The 20,748-nt window shown below is 42.3% G+C and overlaps 1 protein-coding gene across 2 annotated transcripts in view; it reads left to right on the forward strand.

Moving 5' to 3' along the window:
- paplna (papilin a, proteoglycan-like sulfated glycoprotein) overlaps window positions 1-20,748 on the forward strand; it is a 60,228-nt gene that overhangs the window by 23,238 nt on the left and 16,242 nt on the right. Inside the window, exons 10-17 of one of the 2 annotated variants that reach the window (XM_063007721.1) lie at window positions 1,578-1,701; window positions 1,824-1,950; window positions 3,511-3,582; window positions 8,373-8,577; window positions 9,509-9,685; window positions 13,232-13,382; window positions 15,027-15,110; window positions 19,579-19,702. In XM_063007721.1, coding sequence (XP_062863791.1) covers window positions 1,578-1,701; window positions 1,824-1,950; window positions 3,511-3,582; window positions 8,373-8,577; window positions 9,509-9,685; window positions 13,232-13,382; window positions 15,027-15,110; window positions 19,579-19,702 — 1,064 coding nt within the window. The remainder of the gene's footprint in view (window positions 1-1,577; window positions 1,702-1,823; window positions 1,951-3,510; window positions 3,583-8,372; window positions 8,578-9,508; window positions 9,686-13,231; window positions 13,383-15,026; window positions 15,111-19,578; window positions 19,703-20,748) is intronic. The other variant, XM_063007720.1, reaches the window with a different exon arrangement.

Genomic DNA, 20,748 nt, shown 5'->3' on the forward strand with positions numbered 1-20,748 from the left:
ACCTTTGTTGGCAATGACAGAGGTCAAACGTTTCCTGTAAGTCTTCACCAGGTTTGCACACACTGTAGCTGGTATTTTGGCCCATTCCTCCATGCAGATCTCCTCTAGAGCAGTGATGTTTTGGGGCTGTCGCTGGGCAACACGGACTTTCAACCCCCTCCACAAATTTTCTATGGGGTTGAGGTCTGGAGACTGGCTAGGCCACTCCAGGACCTTGAAATGCTTTTTACGGAGCCACTCCTTCGTTGCCCGAGCGGTGTGTTTGGGATCATTGTCATGCTGGAAGACCCAGCCACGTTCCATCTTCAATGCTCTCACTGATGGAAGGAGGTTTTGGCTTAAAATCTCACGATACATGGCCCCGTTCATTCTTCCCTTGACACGGATCAGTCGTCCTGTCCCCTTTGCAGAAAAACAGCCCCAAAGCATGATGTTTCCACCCCCATGCTTCACAGTAGGTATGGTGTTTACTCAGCATTCTTCTTCCTCCAAACACGACGAGTTGAGTTTTTACCAAAAAGTTCCATTTTGGTTTCATCTGACCACATGATATTCTCCCAATCCTCTTCTGGATCATCCATATGCTCTCTGGCAAACTTCAGACGGGCCTGGACATGTACTGGCTTAAGCAGGGGGACACGCCTGGCACTGCAGGATTTGAGTCCTTCTCGGCGTAGTGTGTTACTGATGGTAGCCTTTGTTACTTTGGTCCCAGCTCTCTGCAGGTCATTCATCAGGTCCCTCCGTGTAGTTCTGGGATTTTTGCTCACCGTTCTCATGATCATTTTGACCCCACGGGATGAGATCTTGCGTGGGGCCCCAGATCAAGGGAGATTATCAATGGTCTTGTATGTCTTCCATTTTCTTACAATTGCTCCCACAGTTGATTTATTCACACCAACCTGCTTGCCTATTGTAGATTCACTCTTCCCAGCCTGGTGCAGGTCTACAATTTTCTTCCTGGTGTCCTTCGACAGTTCTTTGGTCTTGGCCATGGTTGAGTTTGTAGTCTGACTGTTTGAGGCTGTGGACAGGTGTCTTTTATACAGATAACGAGGTCAAACAGGTGCCATTAATACAGGTAACGAGTGGAGGACAGAAGAGCTTCTTAAAGAAGAAGTTACAGGTTTGTGAGAGCCAGAAATCTTGCTTGTTTGTGGGTGACCAAATACTTATTTTCCACCATAATTTACAAATAAATTCTTTAAAAATCCTACAATGGCATTTCCTGGATTTTTTTTTCTCATTTTGTCTCTCATAGTTGAAGTGTACCTATGATGAAAATTACAGACCTCTCTCATCTTTCTAAGTAGGAGAACCTGCACAATCAGTGGCTGACTAAATACTTTTTGGCCCCACTGTATCTATCTATCTATCTATCTGTCTGTCTGTCTGTCTGTCTGTCTGTCTGTCTGTCTGTCTGTCTGTCTGTCTGTCTGTCCGTCCGTCCGTCCGTCCGTCCACCCATCCATCCATCTATCTGTAATCTAATCTAATCTATATCTAGTTCTTGCTTTTTTTGCCAGCCCCGACGCAGAGCACATGGTTTAATCTGTTGTTTGTTTGCCTTCATTCAGCTAATTTCTCAGGAGCTAAACCAGGGAGTAGAGTATGAGTATTACCTCCCTGATGGTCGTCCCAGAGAGGGCCAATATTGGAGCTATGGCTCCTGGTCCTCCTGCAGCAAGGAATGCGGGTCTGGTTAGTATCAAAATTTAAGCCAAGCATAAGATTAATAGAGAACATTTGATATCAGATCTTACAACTGCTTTCAATATGGTTTATCTAAAATGTTTTCCATCATATATTACTTTTATGAACAGGTTACCAGACTCGTCTGGTCTTCTGCACTATTGATAATGAGGCGTACCCTGATTATATGTGTGAGAACAGGGCTCGCCCTTTTAATAACCAAACATGCAATGAGCAACAGTGTCCTCTAACTAAAAGGTACGTAAGCATTTGTGATGCTAAAATAAAGTAATAGTATAATATTAGTCTGTATTAATCTATATTTATGGTACTGTGGAATTGACAGTACATATCTGCCATTATATATGTTTTGTAGTTATCAAAGTGCCCCTGAACTAAAAAGTTGATAATACTATAGATAGATCCTCTATCCGCCAATCAGTGTCCTTACACAGCAATTGAAGACCCCGTCCACATATTCCGGTCATCCCTTCTTGCAGGCCCTGCCAATTATGTCCGCTAGATGGCGCCCAGCCGACCGGTGGCAACGCCGAGTTTCGAACTGAGGAGTTCAGAATCTCGGCACTGGTGTGGTAGCGGAATATCCCGCTGCACCACCTCGGTGCCCTCTGTAGCTATTTATAGACTGAATTTTGGTAATTTATTGGGATTTCTGTAGGTGGGCGTAAAATTTATAGTGGCTGGATAAAGGTTCTGATGACAGGTAAGCGCCAACATGCGCCCAGCCTCTTTGTAAATGGAGTGCTAAATGCTGATCATGTGAAATCAGCCTAACACATTTAATCTTTATACCTACAATGAGTGCTTATAGGCTACATATTCCATACAAAGTGTATCTGTTTGGTAGGCATTGCTTAGGTAGGTGTAGCTGATAAAGTGCTTGATGAGTGTAATGTAATATAAAGGGAAATTCCACTAGCACACCAATGCAGAGATTCTGAACTCCTCTGTTTGAAACTCGACGTTGCCACCGGTCGGCTGGGCGCCATCTAGCGGACATAATTGCCAGTGCAGCAGACACGGTTCTGCTAGGGCGGGATGACCGGACTATGTGGGTGGGGTCTTTAAACGCTGTGTAAGGACCCTGACTGGCAGATAGAGAGGCACCTGTGCAGAGTGTATAGGTGAAAAAAGGGTTCCGTTAAGGGCTGCACGCGGGTCGGAGGAGCAGCCATATATACACCCCAACTGCAATCAGGGATCCCCCAGCAGCGGAAGACAAATTGACTATGCTAAATTGGGAAGAAAATGCATAAATAAAATAGAAAAAAAAGTAAAATATTTAATATTGGGCGCTTGTGTGGTGCAGCAGTAATTTGCACCAGCCCCTACCGCTGGGATGCATGGTTTGAGCATTGCTATCAGCCAGCAGGTCATCTGCATACAGACATAACTGTCTATGTCAGAGAAATTAGGGGGATGGCCGAGACCCCTCGATGTCCGAATGTGTCATTGCATTGCGTCTAGTGATTCTAGGGAAACTGGATCTGCTGTGACCCTAACCAGAACAGAAAATAAACATGAATCTGAAGGTTTAATCTAAAGGCACTTATAAATGCACAATTAATAATACTCAAGCAATATGAAAAACTAAATTTAGATTTACAGGAAGACCTGTAGCAATGACAATAACACTAGCATTAATCATTTATGTTTATATAAATAGAAACACTGCAAATTTCAGTTCAGGGGCACTTTTACATATGCAGTACAGATGTTAACTTGTTACAGCTGTGTTTTGATTAATTGGGGCTGTTTGATTAATGCCCACTGCTTCTGAAAACTCTGTTCTATAAGGATCTCGTATGTGTACCAAGCGCAAATGTGGACATCCAGGGAAACAACACGTCTCTATGTTCAGGTGTACAGGTAACCCAGCCTGATAATGCTCAGGGCATGAAAGCATGACCTCAAACACAAGCACTGAGATGATCTTAGAGTCCCAAAGGAAGTTCAAGAGGATAGATATTAGATTCCCAAAGAAAGTTCAAAGAACATATTATCTTTGATGTCCTAATTTCAAGGACAGGGCGAAATCACTAGTGATTGATGAGTTCAAAGAATTTGGTGGAGTAACTTTATACCTCCTCTGTACCACTCTCAAATCTGTGCAGTGACGTTTATTTCATACCATGTTCAAACCTTTCTTAGTAAAAATATCCCTCAAAGTTTGGGGTTAACCCTAGACCTGACCTGTACACATTCTCCACACTGTACTTTTTACATCATGTCAGAATTTAGCATTCTAATCCTGTGTTCACATTAGTAGTGAATTATCTACAACCCTGAATCAGAAAAAGTTGGGACAGTATGGAAAATGCAAATAAAATAAAAATGCAGTGTTCCTTACATTTACTTTGACTTTTATTTGATTGCAGACAGTTTGAACCTGAGATATTTCATGTTCTGAGATATAACACATTCCAAAAAAAAGTTGGGACGGGGGCAATTTAGGGCTTGTAATAAGGTGAAAAAATTAAAAAATGATGTGATTCCAAACAGGTGATGTTAACAGGTGATTGTAATCAGGGTTTGGTACAAAAGCAGCATCCAGGAAAGTCTTTGATGAGCAAAGATGATCAGAGGATCTCCAGTTTGTCAACAAATGTGTGAGAAAATGATTGAAATGTTTAAAAGCAATGTACCTCAAAGAAAGATTTGAAGAGATTTGCATATTTCTCCCTCTACAGTGCATAATATCATTAAACCATTCAAAGAATCCGCAGGAATTTTAGTGTGTAAAGGCCAAGGGTGCAAGCTTTCAATCTTTCAGACGGGAATGTGTTGCAGGCCTGAAATGCAGTAATGGATGTTTATTAATAAATGAAATGAAGTTGAGCAGATAAAACATGAAATATCTCAGGTTCATCCTGTCTGCAATCAAATAAAAGTCAAAGTAAATGTAAGAAACTCTGTGTTTTTTTATGATTTGCGTTTTCTAAGCTGTCCCAACTTTTTCTGATTTGGGGTTGTATTTTTTTTAATGGATTTTCTCCCTTTTGCTCCCAATTTTTAACACAGCCAATTAGTCTTCATCTACTGGGGACCCTGTTTGCTTTCGAGGGGGGTATATTCTCTTAAAACACGCTCCCTCCAATGAGTGCACAGTCGCGCTTGAGACCTCCACTTATGTACAGGCGCCTCACACTACCAATTGTGCCTGCTAGGGGGCGCCCAGCCAACTGGTAGCAGGGCAGAGATTCGAACTCTGGGAGTTCAGAATCCCATCACTGGAATATCCAAATAGATGTTGAAAATAGCACCTACTGCATTTTTTCAAAGATTTTTAGACATGTTAACTAATGGATAATTTATTTATTTATTTTTTTTAAATGCATTTTCTCCCAACTTTTTAGTGCGTCCAATTGCCTGATTGTGTCACGCCTTCTCTCCACTAATGCCGACCCCCGCTCTAATTTGAGGAGAACAAAGCTAACCCTCGCCCCCCCAAAATGTGGGCAGCAGCCGTATGCATTTTGTCACCTACACATATATGCGAATCAGCCTTGTGTACGGAGAGACACACCCTGATTAACGCACTCTTTCCTTGCCTCTGTGCAGGAGCCATCAATCAGCCATCAGAGGTCGTAGTTGCATCAGTTACGAGGAGTCCCTATCCTGCTTAATACCCCACCCCTATATGAAAAACAGGCAATCGTTGTTCATGTGGCCACTCAGCCCAGCCAGATGGCAGAGCTGACAGTCGATACGATGTATTCGAGATCCCAGCTCTGGTGTTCTAGGGTGTGTTTTCCAGCTGCGCTGGATAATTTATTGCTATTGTAAAATGAAGAAAAACAGTTTACTCGGACACTCATCTGCTTCCACTCATCTCCATACTCCAATAAGTAACTTTTACTTTATTTTTGTACCAGTTCCAGCCACATTGTGGAAACATTAAATCCCCACTGTGAAAAGTAATGATTTCCATATGCATCGTTCCATATACATCATATCACTACTTGTGTGAACACAGGGCGAGGTTTCATAATTTTATTCCGGATGACACACATGATCATAATTTATGTACATACGTCAGTGATGTGTTTGAGTTCAGTCTGTACTGATGTCTGTTATTAATACAGTGTTAGATGAGTCTTAGACAGTCGTTGCTTTTGGCCTGTTCTTCCACATGTGGAGATGAACCAAGGCTGGGGGCAACTGTCCAGCTCAAAGCTTTACATTTAGTCTCTGGATCCTGCTCACTATATTTTCCTGAAAAATGAGTTACAGAGGGAGCAGTGCTGGTTCTCGTCCCTTATAATTACCTAATCTGTCTGTTACGAGTCATATCTTTGACCTGGGTGTAACTTTTTGAAGTTCTGAAGCTCTGAGCTGGACTGTTGTCTGTATGCTATAATAAAACTACTTCTTTTAGTGCTGGTCATAGTGGTGCTAAACTTGACTGTGAATGTCAAGTTTGTATTTTGGGTGGTGAGATTTCTTGGCATTAAAAATTTAATCTTTCATTGTTTCATCTTTTGAATGTTTGTAAAGCTTTGGTGTGAAATATAGCATTTCAAGACAACAAGACCCCTTTTCTCCCCATTTTTAACCCCTGCCCCTGATTGAGGAGAGCGAACAGACACACGCCCCCTCCAACACACGAGCAGTACCCGACTGCATCTTTTCACCTGCACGAGGCGAGTTCATATGTCGATCAGCCTTGTGCACTAAGAGCCACACCCTGATCAGCATTATTCATCTACTCTGTGCAGACGCCATCAATCAGCCAGCAGAGGTCGTAATTGCATCAGTTATGAGATCCCTATCCGGCTCCCTACCTGGATGTCTAAACAACAGCCAAACGTTGTTCATATAGCTGCCCAGCCCAGCCGGATGGCAGAGCTGAGATTCGATACAGTGTATTTGAAATCCCAGTTCTGGTGTGCTAGTGTATTTTACCGCTGCACCACCTGAGCGGCCAATTGGTTACCTTTTAATAAAAATCTTTAATAAAAATTTATCATTAAACTTTGCTTTTAACCTTTTTGAAGCATTTGCTCAGTTAAGGTGTCTCAAGCACACCCCTTTCTACAATCTGTATAAAATTCTATATATGCTTTAAACTTTCTGGCAACAATAGAAGGTCAATAGAAGACCTCAAATCAGTGCAAAACACCATAAAAACAGAAGACACATTCCGAAATCTTGTGAAAAGCCTACTAAAATGAGTGAAGGATGTTATATTGGTTATCTTCACCTTAGGAGTCAATACAGTGTCAATACAGAGTTGTGAGTTGTTGTGAATTTTAGACATTTATTGATTCTCTGAACTGTTCTTATGCCTAGTTTACACTACACGATGTTTGCCCTGATTTTCGCTCGCCGACTGGTCGGCGCTAGATTTGCCGACTCGGGAGCAACTCGGCGTTTGCTCGGCGATCGAAACTCGGCTCTCAATCACTATGTGTGAACTACCCAACAACTCGATCCGAGCGGCTCGCCAAGCGCTCGGCGACTGAAGAAATATATCTAGCATGTCAAATATCTGGATCTGAGTTGCCCAACTGGCAATGAGTGCTATGTTGAACTACAGCCAATGAGAACGCAAGATACAGTGTGAGGGGAAACGCAGGGGAGGAGTTGTAAAACGTGGGACAGGGGCATAATATAGTTTATATCAGAATACATTTGCACACATACAAGTTTTACAGTATTTCTGACCTTATCGTTCTCTTCAAAACATAACATTATTAAAATATTTATTAACCTCCAACTCACTATAGAACAAATAATCCCTGCTGGCTACGTAGCCCAATCCACTCATTCATTTATTCTTTCTTCTTGATTTTACGCTGCACATCAGCACACAAACTTTGATCGCTCGTGGTTTCATTAACCCCCTCATCACTTCTCGTGTTTGTTTTCGTGACAAAACGTAGTTTGGGAGACCAGAGAAGCTTGCTTGCAATTCCAGTTGGTGATAGATCATGTAGTGTTAAACTCCCTATCGCCGATCAGTCGTGTAGTCTGAAAGCCACACCGACTTAAAGACTCCCGATTACAAGTGATCCAGTCGTGTAGTGTGAACTGTACAGCGACCTGACGACTTGAAAAGTCGTGTAGTGTGAACTTGGCATTAGACGTCGATTATAAATAACATCTGAGTAAAGATTTTAGTGTATATTAAATTGACAGGGACACTGGTAGTCTAGTGGGTTGAGTTTTGGGCTATCAACTGAAATGTTGAGAGTCCGAATCCCAGCTCTGCCATGCAGCCACTGTTGGGTCCTTGAGCAAGGTTTTTAACCATCTTTGCTCCAAGGGTTGCTGTACAATGGCTGACCCTGTGCTCTGACCCCAGCTTCCAGACAAGCTGGGATATGCAAAGAAAGAATTTCATTGTACTGTACAGTATATCTGTATATGTATATATCTCTATGTAAAGGAATTCTATTCTATTCTATTCTGGATTATTAGCTCAGATGCTATCACCAGACAAATCACCAGACAATTCTTTTAAACTATCTGATTACATGGTGTTGAGGTGTGTGTTCCTGCTTTGGGATAGATTTGGGGTTATTTTCGAGGTGGATCTGTAGGAGCTGCATGTGTTGGCGGAGCTTTGGGTGGAGCGCAGATTACACCCTGACTCTCTGACGTGTGACCTTGATCCTTGTGCTAACATTACTTTGGTTTTAATGTGTGTATGGCAGCTTGAATGTCGGTGAGTGGAACCAGTGCTCGGTCACGTGTGGTGGAGGCATTCAGACGCGCCGGGTAGAGTGCATGTCTCATGATGCCACTGGAAAGCGGGTGGTGGAGGACTCGCTGTGTGAGACGTACTCTCTCAGACCCGTTAGCCAGCAGAACTGCAACATGCAGCAGTGTGCTAAGTACAGCGTGTCTGCCTGGAGCCAGGTAAACCACCTGTTTTACCTGAGGTGAAATCTACTCTACGATTTTCAGGAATAGATACACTGATCAGCCATAACAGTAAAACCACCTCCTTGTTTCTACACTCACTGTCCATTTGATCAGCTCCACTTACCGTATAGAAGCACTTTGTAGTTCTACAATTACTGACTGTAGTCCATCGGTTCCTCTGCATACTTTTTTAACCTGCTTTAATATGCTGTTCTTTAGTGGTCAGGACCACCACAGAGCAGGTATTATTTAGGTGGTGGATGATCTTAGCACTGCAGTGACACTGACATGGTGCTGGTGTGTTAGTGTGTGTTGTGCTGGTATGAGTTTTTAAACACTTCACTGTCACTGCTGGACTGAGAATAGTCCAGCAACCAAAAATATCCAGACAACAGCGCCCCGTGGGCAGCGTCCTGTGTCCACTGATGAAGGTCTAAAAGATGACCAACTCAAACAGCAGCAACAGATGAGCGATCGTCTCTGACTTTACATCTACAAGGTGGACCAACTAGGTAGGAGTGTCTAATAGAGTGGACAGTGAGTGGACACAGTATTTAAAAACTCCAGCAGCGCTGCTGTGTCTGATCCACTCATACCAGCACAACACACACTAACACACCACCACCATGTCAGCGTCACTGCAGTGCTGAGAATGATCCACCACCTAAATAATACCTGCTCTGTGGTGGTCCTGTGGGGGGTCCTGACTATTGAAGAACAGGGTAAAACCAGGCTAAAAAGGTATGTAGAGAAATAGATGGACTACGGTCAGTAATTGTAGAACTACTAAGTGCTTCTATATGGTAAGTGGAGCTGATAAATTGGACAGTGAGTGTAGAAACAAGGAGGTCTTTTTAATGTTATGGCAGATCAGTTCTTTGTAAACATCTGATTTGAACTATAAATGCTCCGTGTGTTTGTGCAGTGCTCTGTGACGTGTGGCTCTGGAGAACAGACGAGGGACATCATCTGTATGGATTCAAGCGGAGCACTTTTGGCAGATTACATGTGTGCCGGTTTCCCAAAGCCACCCAGCACGCAGGTCTGTCAGATGTCTGTCTGTACAACCCGGATTGCTTGGCACATTGGTGATTGGGGGCTGGTGAGTTAAACTGTACAACGTCTATCAGATGTAGAGAGTAGTTTAGAAGAAAAAATGGCTGTTTATGCTGCTCTCTACATATGCAGCGACCTATGCGTACTCCAGAGAAGAATTGAAATGCTGCCTACTGAGGTGCCTTAATTCTGAGCGATATTCTGACTGAATAACAAAGGAGCATTCAGTACTTCCTTAGCGGTGAAGGCAATCCCAGCGTTCAGTGCGGCACTAAAAATGACAAACATAGGCCGCTCAGGTGGCGCAGCGGTAAAACACACGCTGTTCACCAGAGCTGAGATCTCGAATACATCGTATCGAATCTCGGCTCTGCCTTCCGGCTGAGGCCGAGCGGCTATGTGAACAACGATTGGCCTGTTATAAATAAATAAATAAATTACAAATATGATTTCTTCTTAAATGTAAATAAATTCTCATTTATTTTTATTTTGTATAAATGTGTACAAGTGTCATTTATTTGAAAATTCAGGCTTGTCAGTGACAATTTAATCGTTTTTGGTACACGGAGGGAGATGTTAGCTTGTGTCACCTCAGCACATACGTTTAAATGGCCTAAGGCTAACTGTCTTAGCTTAGTAAGCAAAAACTGCAGTGATGTAATCACTGTCTAAGCAGTGCGTCTAAATAATCTGCCTTATAAGTTTAACGTCTTATTGGAATTCTCTCTTCCTAGACAGCTCAAACGGTTTTCAGACAGACAGAGTGTTTAACTGGATTGTGTTCTGGTGACTGCAAATACCACAGCATATGGCTTACATTATTTTCATTCTCTAATTTCCTATCTATCCATTCTCAAACCATATACAGCCACCATGACACTGCCCATATCTACACTCACTCACTTTCTTAACCGCTTATCCAATCAGGGTCATGGCTTTTCAATGGGCGCAAGGCACACAGTAACACCCTGAACAGTAACAACACCAGTCAATCGCAGGGCAGACGCACATACATATACACACACACCCATTCAATTCAGTGTCTCCAATTAACCTGACTGCATGTTTTTGGACTGTGGGAGCGAACCCAGGACCTTCTTTTTTAGTTTTTTTTTATTATCTATTTTTTTCCTGAATGCGTCCTCTATACTGATTCGACCCTTTTCGCATTTTTCTTTTCGCATTCGATACAATGTATCCGGATACCCAACTCTGGTGAGCTAGCGTACTTTACCGCTGCGCCACCTGAGCGGCGATAACCCAGGACCTTCTTGCTGTGAGGCGAAAGTGCTACCCACTTAGCCAATACATCTACAGTTATCATTAATTAAAATTTCCAATCAGCTTGAATGGTGACAAACTTGCCTAGACGAGGACCCAAGTTTGTTTTGTGCAAACGCACAGTGTGGAGGATAAAATTACAGATGATCACTGTTTGAGAGAAATATCTTCTGTCTCTGTGCCAACAGATTGTATGGCGGGCTTGGCAGGAAAATAATCATACATAAGCTCCTGGACTTTTGAAAAATTGAGCTTTTTTGGCAAAAACACTCAAGGGCAGCTTTCCTTTCAACAGCCCTGGAATCTGTGTTAGAGTACATGACATCATCAAAGCTAAACCTGTCTATCTCTGCCAAGAAATAAAATTGGGTCAAGGTGGGGTCTTCCAGCAGGACAGTGATTCAAACCATGTCCAGATGAACAAAATATGGTTTACTAGACACAAAATCAAGCCCTTGCTATGGCCATCTCACTCCCCTGATCTAAACCCCACATAATACTTGTGGGATGAGCTAAGAAAAGTGCACAAGAGAGGACCTTGGACCCTGGATGGATCTGGATAGATTAAATAAAGAGGAATAGTTTTAAATTCCTGGCTTTGTATTCTCTTACCTTATGTTATAAGAAAAGACTAAGTGCTGGCAAAGTGAGGTTGTACAAAGTATTAAATGCAGGGGTGCCAATGACTGTCACATGTTCTGTTGTTATTGGGATGTACCGATAATAACTGATTCAAAAATTCCACGATTCAAATTGATTTGACCTGTATATATCAATATTCACTTTAAACAGCAGAGGGCACTGACGCTATACACCTCGCCTGGTTGACGTCACTGGTGCTATGTGCCTGGTTGCCAAATTTGGAATCTTTTAGCCAAATTGGGCTTAATTCAAAATTGTTTTGCATAGTTGGTACCTACCTCAGAAATAAAAGGGCATTTATTATTTAGATAAATTTCTTTTTTAAAAGAAATGATAAAAGAAAACTTTGTCATAATTTGTCTTCAATTTCAGTTAAAAAAATCTGGAAAAAATCGTATCGTGAACCCAGTATTGTGAATCGCATCACACCGTGGGTAGAGTTTATAATTACATCCCTAGTTGTTATAAAATTAATAATATATTCTGTAACTAAAGGGTGAATTTTTTAAAACCCATTAACTCATCCATACCAGGGTTGCCAGTAATTGGGGATGGAACTGTCGTATGGCTTGTGCCTTATGGATTGGGCATGGTCACACTGTAAGGGCGCACTCCTGTCAGGGTAGTAATGTTTAACCATATTTGTCAGGTTATCAGTCGGAATAACTTTGTATTGGTTTTCATTAGAACGGCACGGTGGCTCGGTGGGTAGCACTGTCGCCTCACAGCAAGAAGGTCCTGGGTTCGATCCCCGTGTCTGCGTGGGTTTCCTCCGGGAGCTCCGGTTTCCTCCCACAGTCCAAAAACATGCAGTCAGGTTAATTGGAGACACTGAATTGCCCTATAAGTGAATGGGTGTGTGTGTGTGTATATGTGTTTGCTCCGTCCAGGGTGTTACTGTGTGCCTTGCGCCCATTGAAAAGCTGGGATAGGCTCCAGCATCCACCCCCCCTTCCCCAACCCGCGTCCCTGATTGGATAAGCGGTTAAGAACGTGAGTGAGTGAGTGGTTTTCATTAGGGTGTTAATGTAAGTGTGTGTTTAACCCTAACCCTGTGTTTTCTGGCTTTCGCCCAGTGAATTGTACCCAGTGTGACTCTAAGTAGGATACAGTGGTGGTAAAACAAACAATAAATGAATTATTGATTTTCATTAACTTTTTTCTCGGTGTGTTTTGATCCATCTGAGGTGAACATGTGCCCAGAGAACATGCCAGCATTTCTGCATAGAATTTATGTACTGCTTTCTGGTTCCAAGTTGCGTTCTTGGCCTACACAGGCTGATATTTTTGTTTTGGGTGGGTAGGACTTGCCTAATGATTTTGCAGCTCAAAAGAAGGTAGATAAGTTTATGGGTTTGTTAGACGTTACCAACCTAAACTGGTATCTGTCATGCAACATGGAAGACATGAATATACAGTATAAACAAAGCATCTGGCATATTGCTAAGGCCAAGTACAAAGAACACAGTACAACAAAAATGTGACATTGACTAACGAGGTTGCAATACGGTTAGGGTTAGGGTTGACATTGGTGTGGGTGGAAACACTGCTTAAAAACTCAATCTTATATGTTAAGTGGGTCAGATGACCAAATAAAAATGCCTTTTTCAGTATGGATTTGCAGTTAAATTGTCTCTCCTTGTGTCTTTCTCTGTTTCGCTTGAATCAGTGCTCTAAGAGCTGTGGCTCGGGGCTTCGGGAGCGGCAGGTGATCTGTTCAGACACACTGAGGAACCTTTACGGGCAGGAACTCTGCGGCGCCTTTCCCAAACCTACTAATGTGGAGAACTGCAACAACCAGCCCTGCTACAGCCCCCAGGGTACATGCCTACTTCACTCACGCTCACAACACATTCCAGCTATTCAGAGCTTCCTATAAACCTGCAATGTTTTAGTATTCAGTTTAATAATGGTTTTAAAGCACACGTATATGTACTTACAGTGCTTCAGGTTATGCTTTAATCTCTAAATTGCCCTTAAGTGTGGGCGAGTGAATGTGTGCCATGCTGTCCAGGGCCTTTCAATAATTTTTTGTTTCTTTATTTTGAGCAGGATGAACTGGTTAGAAATATATGCTGTGAGTCAAAAACAGGACATCTAGGCGCTCAGGTGGCGCAGTGGTAAAACATGCTAGCACACCAGAGCTGACAGCTCTACCATCCGGCCGGACTGGGCGCCTACATGAACAACAACTGGCTGTAGTTCATACAGGGTGGGAGATTGTATAGGGACTGCATAACTGATGCAATGATCTCTGCTGGCTGGTTGATGGCGCCTGCACAGAGTCGAGGAATGATGCGTTGATCAGGGTGTGGCTCTCCGTGCACAAAGCTGAACCGCATATGAACCCACCTTGTGCAAGTTAAAAGATTTATGTGTTGGAATACACTGATCAGCCATAACATTAAAACCACCTCCTTGTTTCTACACTCACTGTCCATTTGATCAGCTCCACTTACCATATAGAAGCACTTTGTAGTTCAACAATTACTGACTGTAGTCCATCTATTTCTCTATATACTACATGCCTGCTTTTACCCTGTTCTTCAATCGTCAGCAGGTATTATTTAGGTGGTGGATCATTCTCAGCACTGCAGTGACACTGACATGGTGGTGGTGTGTTAGTGTGTGTTGTGCTGGTATGAGTGGATAAGACACAGCAGCGCTGCTGGAGTTTTTAAATACCGTGTCCACTCACTGTCCACTCTATTAGACACTCCTACCTAGTTGGTCCACCTTGCAGATGCAAAGTCAGAGCTGATAGCTTATCTATTGCTGGTGTTTGAGTTGGTCATCTTCTAGACCTTCATCAATGGTCACAGGACGCTGCTTACGGGGCGCTTTTGGCTGGATATTTTTGGTTGGTGGACTATTCTCAGTCCAGCAGTGACAGTGAGGTGTTTAAAAACTCCATCGGCATTGCTGTGTCTTATCCACTCATACAAGCAGAACACACACTGACACACCAGTGTCACAGTCAGTGTCACTGCAGTGCTGAGAATGATCCACCACCCAAATAATACCTACTCTGTAGTGGTCCTGGGAGAGTCCTGACCATTGAAGAACAGCATGAAAGGGGGCTAATTGTAGTACTACAAAGTGCTTCTGTATGGTAAGTGAAGCCGATAAACTGGACAATGTGTGTAGAAACAAGGAGGTGGTTTTAATGTTATGTTACGGTGTATGTGAGATGTCGTCTCTATTACATCACAGTAGATAGTAAACTTTTAGCTGTTACAATGCAAGAGGAATCTGCTGAATCACTCTGAGCGTACCCCTCTATAGTTGAAATCTGATAAACTGGCTTCTGGAAAAAAAACAAATCAGTGCTATGTACACACTTATAACATAATGAAGTATTTACTGTGCAATGTTGGAATCATTACTTATTACAATAGAACGTTTTGGGTCTTTTTTACTATGTGCATTTGACTGACACTGTTTTCTTCTTTCATTTTGAACAGTGGTGCCCAGCATGCAAGACACAAGAGGCTATGACAATACCGTTTTTGGTTTCTATCCCTACAAACCTGAGGAATCCCAGACAGGTTGATCTTTCTTTATCCAACCGTTCGGTTCTGCCCTTAATGCATCATTTGCTTCACCATACTGTTTTCCTCTGTTTTCTCTTCGGCTTCGGCTTCTCTGTCTGTTCGTATTATCGGTCACATCGCTGTCCCAGCACTAATTAAGTGCACCTGACTTCACATGGCCTGTTTTGAAAGGTACTGGGTTGCTTGCAGATTAAAATATTTCAGAGGCACTCGACTGGGGCCTTTCCTGAGTTGTTGCTCTGAGTGTGGGCTATGTTGTGCAGTCACTATGATGACTATGATAGTGGGTTTCATTATAGTCTCTAGATACACTATGTTGCCAAAAGTATTCACTCACCCATCCAAATAATTGAATTCAGGTATTCCAATCACTTCCATGGCCACAGGTGTATAAAACCAAGCACCTAGGCATGCAGACTGCTTCTACAAACACTTGTGAAAGAATGGGTCGCTCTCAGGAGCTCAGTGAATTCCAGTGTGGTATAGTGATAGGATGCCACCTGTGCAAGTCCATTCATGAAATTTCCTCACTACTAAATATTCCACAGTCAACTGTCAGTGGTATTATAACAAAGTGGAAGTGATTGGGAACGACAGCAACTCAGCCACCAAGTGTTAGGCCACGTAAAATGGCGGGGTCAGCGGATGCTGAGGCGTATAGTGCGCAGAGGTCATCAACTTTCTGCAGAGTTAATTGCTACAGACCTCCAAACTTCATGTGGCCTTCAGATTATCTCAAGAACAGTGCGTAGAGAGCTTCATGGAATGGGTTTCCATGGCAGAGCAGCTGCATCCAATCCTTACATCACCAAGTGCAATGCAAAGCGTCGGATGCAGTGGTGTAAAGCACTCCACCACTGGACTCTAGAGCGGTGGAGACGTGTTCTCTGGAGTGATGAATCACGCTTCTCCGTCTGGCAATCTGATAGACGAGACTGGGTTTGGCGGTTGCCAGGAGAACGGTACTTGTCTGACTGCATTGTGCCAAGTGTAATGTTTGGTGGAGGGGGGATTATGGTGTGGGGTTGTCTTTCAGGAGTTGGGCTCGGCCCCTTAGTTCCAGTGAAAGGAACTCTTAATGCTTCAGCATATCAAGAGATTTTGGACAATTTCATGCTCCCGACTTTGTAGGAACAGTTTGGGGATGGCCCCTTCCTGTTCCAACATGACTGCGCACCAGTGCACAAAGCAAGGTCCATAAAGACATGGATGAGCGAGTTTGGTGTGGACGAACTTGACTGGCCTGCACAGAGTCATGACCTCAACTCGATAGAACACGTTTGGGATGAATTAGAGTGGAGACTGCGAGCCAGGCCTTCTCGTCCAACATCAGTGTCTGACCTCACAAATGCGCTTCTGGAAGAATGGTCAAAAATTCCCATAAACACACTCCTAAACCTTGTGGAAAGCCTTCCCAGAAGAGTTCTGATTAAATAAGTGACAATCATGCTAGTAAATGTTGACAGTTGAGCCAACCCATTGCAGGGCTTACTTACTCTTTGAGACAGTTAAGAGCAGTCAATCCATTTTTTAGAGGTGAAAGAAAACCAGGTTACTTGAAGAACGTAAATTCAGTTTGCCAGGACACTGGTGCTGTATGTGCCCACGCTACCTGATGCACGAATATAATACAGACCAAATTTCAAAAAACTTGGTACCTCAGAAAAACAGCAATAATTTGCAAAAGGCAAAGGCTTGTGTGTGTACTAGAGTCTTTACTTGCATTCGTAGATGCAGCAATGAACTGTGTTTACTGGCAAGGGTTTTCTGAAATATTCATGTTCTGTGGTTATATTAATTACAGAAACTTTAAATTCTTTTTACACCCTTTTTTAATTTTTCTTTAATGCAGTAATATAGTCCCCAAGATATATCTACACTGGGCAGATATATTCTTTAACTCCATATAAATATTGTTAGTTACAATACTATACTGAAAAGTCTTTAGATGGACATTCAGTTAATACAATTTGGGACTATAACTCTTAACATTCCTGGATTAAAAGGATGGAATGGAAGTCTACTTCTTCCATTGACATTTCTTGTTGCTTTTGACTGTTTCTAACAACACTTTGATCTTACATGTGACAGGAGTAAACCTGCCTTCCTTCCTATCTACCTACCTACCTACCTACCTACCTACCTACCTACCTACCTACCTACCCACCTATAGACCTACCTACCTCCCTACCTACCTACCTACCTACCTACTTACCTACCTCCCTACCTCCCTACCTACCTACCTACTTACCCAACTACCATCCTTCATACCACCCCATAAGCATCAGTTGGTTACAAACGTAAAAGTGAAGTTGATCTGGCTTTATAGTTTTTTTGCATTATTTTTCTTTAAGAGTACAGTAGACCCTTGACTTATGAATTTAATTGGTTCCGAAGGGCTGTTCTTAAGTCAAAATGTTCGTTCTCTCTCACTTATTGTCCCCGCTATCTGATACACAGTGACAGCTACTGGCAGGAGTAATTATAAAAATTATGAAGATTTTTTCATTTTCTCATCACTGCGCTTCCTCTGCAGCTTCTTTGGGGACATTTTAATATAGAATTTTACAACTATAAAGTAAACACTGGAAAAACACCGTCCGCTGTCCGAATGTTCGCTCACTGTAAATATATATACAGTATACAGTGTATCACAAAAGTGAGTACACCCCTCACATTTCTGCAAATATTTCATTATATCTTTTCATGGGACAACACTATAGACATGAACCTTGGATATAACTTAGAGTAGTCAGTGTACAACTTGTATAGCAGTGTAGATTTACTGTCTTCTGAAAATAACTCAACACACAGCCATTTATGTCTAAATAGCTGGCAACATAAGTGAGTACACCCCACAGTGAACATGTCCAAATTGTGCCCAAATGTGTCGTTGTCCCTCCCTGGTGTCATGTGTCAAGGTCCCAGGTGTAAATGGGGAGCAGGGCTGTTAAATTTGGTGTTTTGGGTACAATTCTCTCATACTGGCCACTGGAAATTCAACATGGCACCTCATGGCAAAGAACTCTCTGAGGATGTGAGAAATAGAATTGTTGCTCTCCACAAAGATGGCCTGGGCTATAAGAAGATTGCTAACACCCTGAAACTGAGCTACAGCATGGTGGCCAAGGTCATACAGCGGTTTTCCAGGACAGGTTCCACTCGGAACAGGCTTCGCCAGGGTCGACCAAAGAAGTTGAGTCCACGTGTTCGGCGTCATATCCAGAGGTTGGCTTTAAAAAATAGACACATGAGTGCTGCCAGCATTGCTGCAGAGGTTGAAGACGTGGGAGGTCAGCCTGTCAGTGCTCAGACCATACGCCGCACACTGCATCAACTCGGTCTGCATGGTCGTCATCCCAGAAGGAAGCTGACGCACAAGAAAGCCCGCAAACAGTTTGCTGAAGACAAGCAGTCAGAGAACATGGATTACTGGCATGCCCTGTGGTCAGACGAGACCAAGATAAATTGTTTGGCTCAGATGGTGTCCAGCATGTGTGGCGGCGCCCTGGTGAGAAGTACCAAGACAACTGTATCTTGCCTACAGTCAAGCATGGTGGTGGTAGCATCATGGTCTTGGGCTGCATGAGTGTTGCTGGCACTGGGGAGCTGCGGTTCATTGAGGGAAACATGAATTCCAACATGTACTGTGACATTCTGAAACAGAGCATGATCCCCTCCCTTCGAAAACTGGGCCTCATGGCAGTTTTCCAACAGGATAACGACCCCAAACACAACCTCCAAGATGACAACTGCCTTGCTGAGGAAGCTGAAGGTAAAGGTGATGGACTAAACCCAATTGAGCACCTGTGGCGCATCCTCAAGTGGAAGGTGGAGGAGTTCAAGGTGTCTAACATCCACCAGCTCCATGATGTCATCATGGAGGAGTGGAAGAGGATTCCAGTAGCAACCTGTGCAGCTCTGGTGAATTCCATGCCCAGGAGGGTTAAGGCAGTGCTGGATAATAATGGTGGTCACACAAAATATTGACACTTTGGGCACAATTTGGACATGTTCACTGTGGGGTGTACTCACTTATGTTGCCAGCCATTTAGACATTAATGGCTGTGTGTTGAGTTATTTTCAGAAGACAGTAAATCTACACTGCTATACAAGCTGTACACAGACTACTCTAAGTTATATCCAAGTTTCATGTCTATAGTGTTGTCCCATGAAAAGATATAATGAAATATTTGCAGAAATGTGAGGGGTGTACTCACTTTTGTGATACACTGTATATAGAGAGAGAGACGGTCGGGGTCAACTTGTTCGTGACGTCACGTGTTTTGCGAATTTCGGTTCGTAATCCAAAATTTGTTCGTACGTTAAGTTGAGAAAGATCGTTTGTAACCCGAAATGTTCGTATGGTAAACGGTTCGTAACTCAAGGGTCTACTGTAATTTAAACGGTAAATTTGTTGTTACATTTTATTTAAAGACATAATATTTCTCTTTTTTCTTAGTTTACCAGCGTGATACTTCTTACTGCTATCAGAGTCAATTTGGTTGTTGTCCAGATGGCAGGACTCTAGCCACTGGGTTCCGCGGTCAGGGCTGTACCCAAGGACCAACATGTTCCAGCAGCAGGTACACAAAAAAAATGTAACCACATTTAACCTCAGTAACAAAATAATGCATAATGGGTAATGTGGCCACACCCCAAGCTTGTTATTTATCAGCAATAAAGGGTCCATATGATCATAAAAGTCTTTAAACAAAATATAAAATTGGGAAATTGTGTTTTCCAGATATGGACAAATCATGGGAAAACACATATTTTTTAAATTATTTGTTTATTTATGCTTAATTGTTTAAAACTAAAAATATGCTAAATATTAATATGTTTGTATTTTAAGAGATGATGGACTATTAATTACCACCATAGTAAATAGAAAAACAACAAGGCTACATATTACTATACTTAATATAGGAAATTAATGAACATGTTTGTCATTCAGTCACAGACAAAGAACACTTGCAGAGCAATAGCCAGCAATATGTGGACGCCCCTCTACTTGTTGAGTTAGGGTGGTTCATCTACTCCCATTGCTTACAGTTGTGTATAATGATAATAAATCATATAAAATAATAATAATTCAACTCAAATGTTTGGCAACAGTTTAGGGAAGGCTTTTTCCTGTTTCAGCATGACTGTGCCTTATACACGAAGGCATGGTTTGATGAGTTGGGTGTGAAGTGACTTTATCTAACTTAAACCCCAATAAACACATTTGAAAGTTTTTATTGGAAAGCCAGGCCTTTTTACTGTCTGGTAATCGACTGCAAAAATAACTAAGCAAAATTTGAACAGTTATGCACATTTTTATTGCAAGAACATGTTTACCAATAATTTTTAAAAATAAAATAATGATAAAATTACTAAATTTAAATTATCTTTAGAAAGCCAGCCAGTGCCTATATAGAGTTGTTAATAGCTACCCATCTTTCAGCCAGCTATTTAAAATGACAAGTCTGTTCACATTATCTGGCAAAAGTATCCCAGGAAATAAGGATCTTTTCCTGTTTGTAACCCTGCCACTGAAAACAGGCGCTCATGGTACAACAATGAACCATTTCTAGATACAACATGTATAATGTAATGTAAACCCACATTGTTAACTATGTCAAAGCGT

The sequence above is a fragment of the Trichomycterus rosablanca genome, chromosome 13 (assembly GCF_030014385.1).
Source record: "Trichomycterus rosablanca isolate fTriRos1 chromosome 13, fTriRos1.hap1, whole genome shotgun sequence".
Lineage (NCBI taxonomy): Eukaryota > Metazoa > Chordata > Actinopteri > Siluriformes > Trichomycteridae > Trichomycterus > Trichomycterus rosablanca.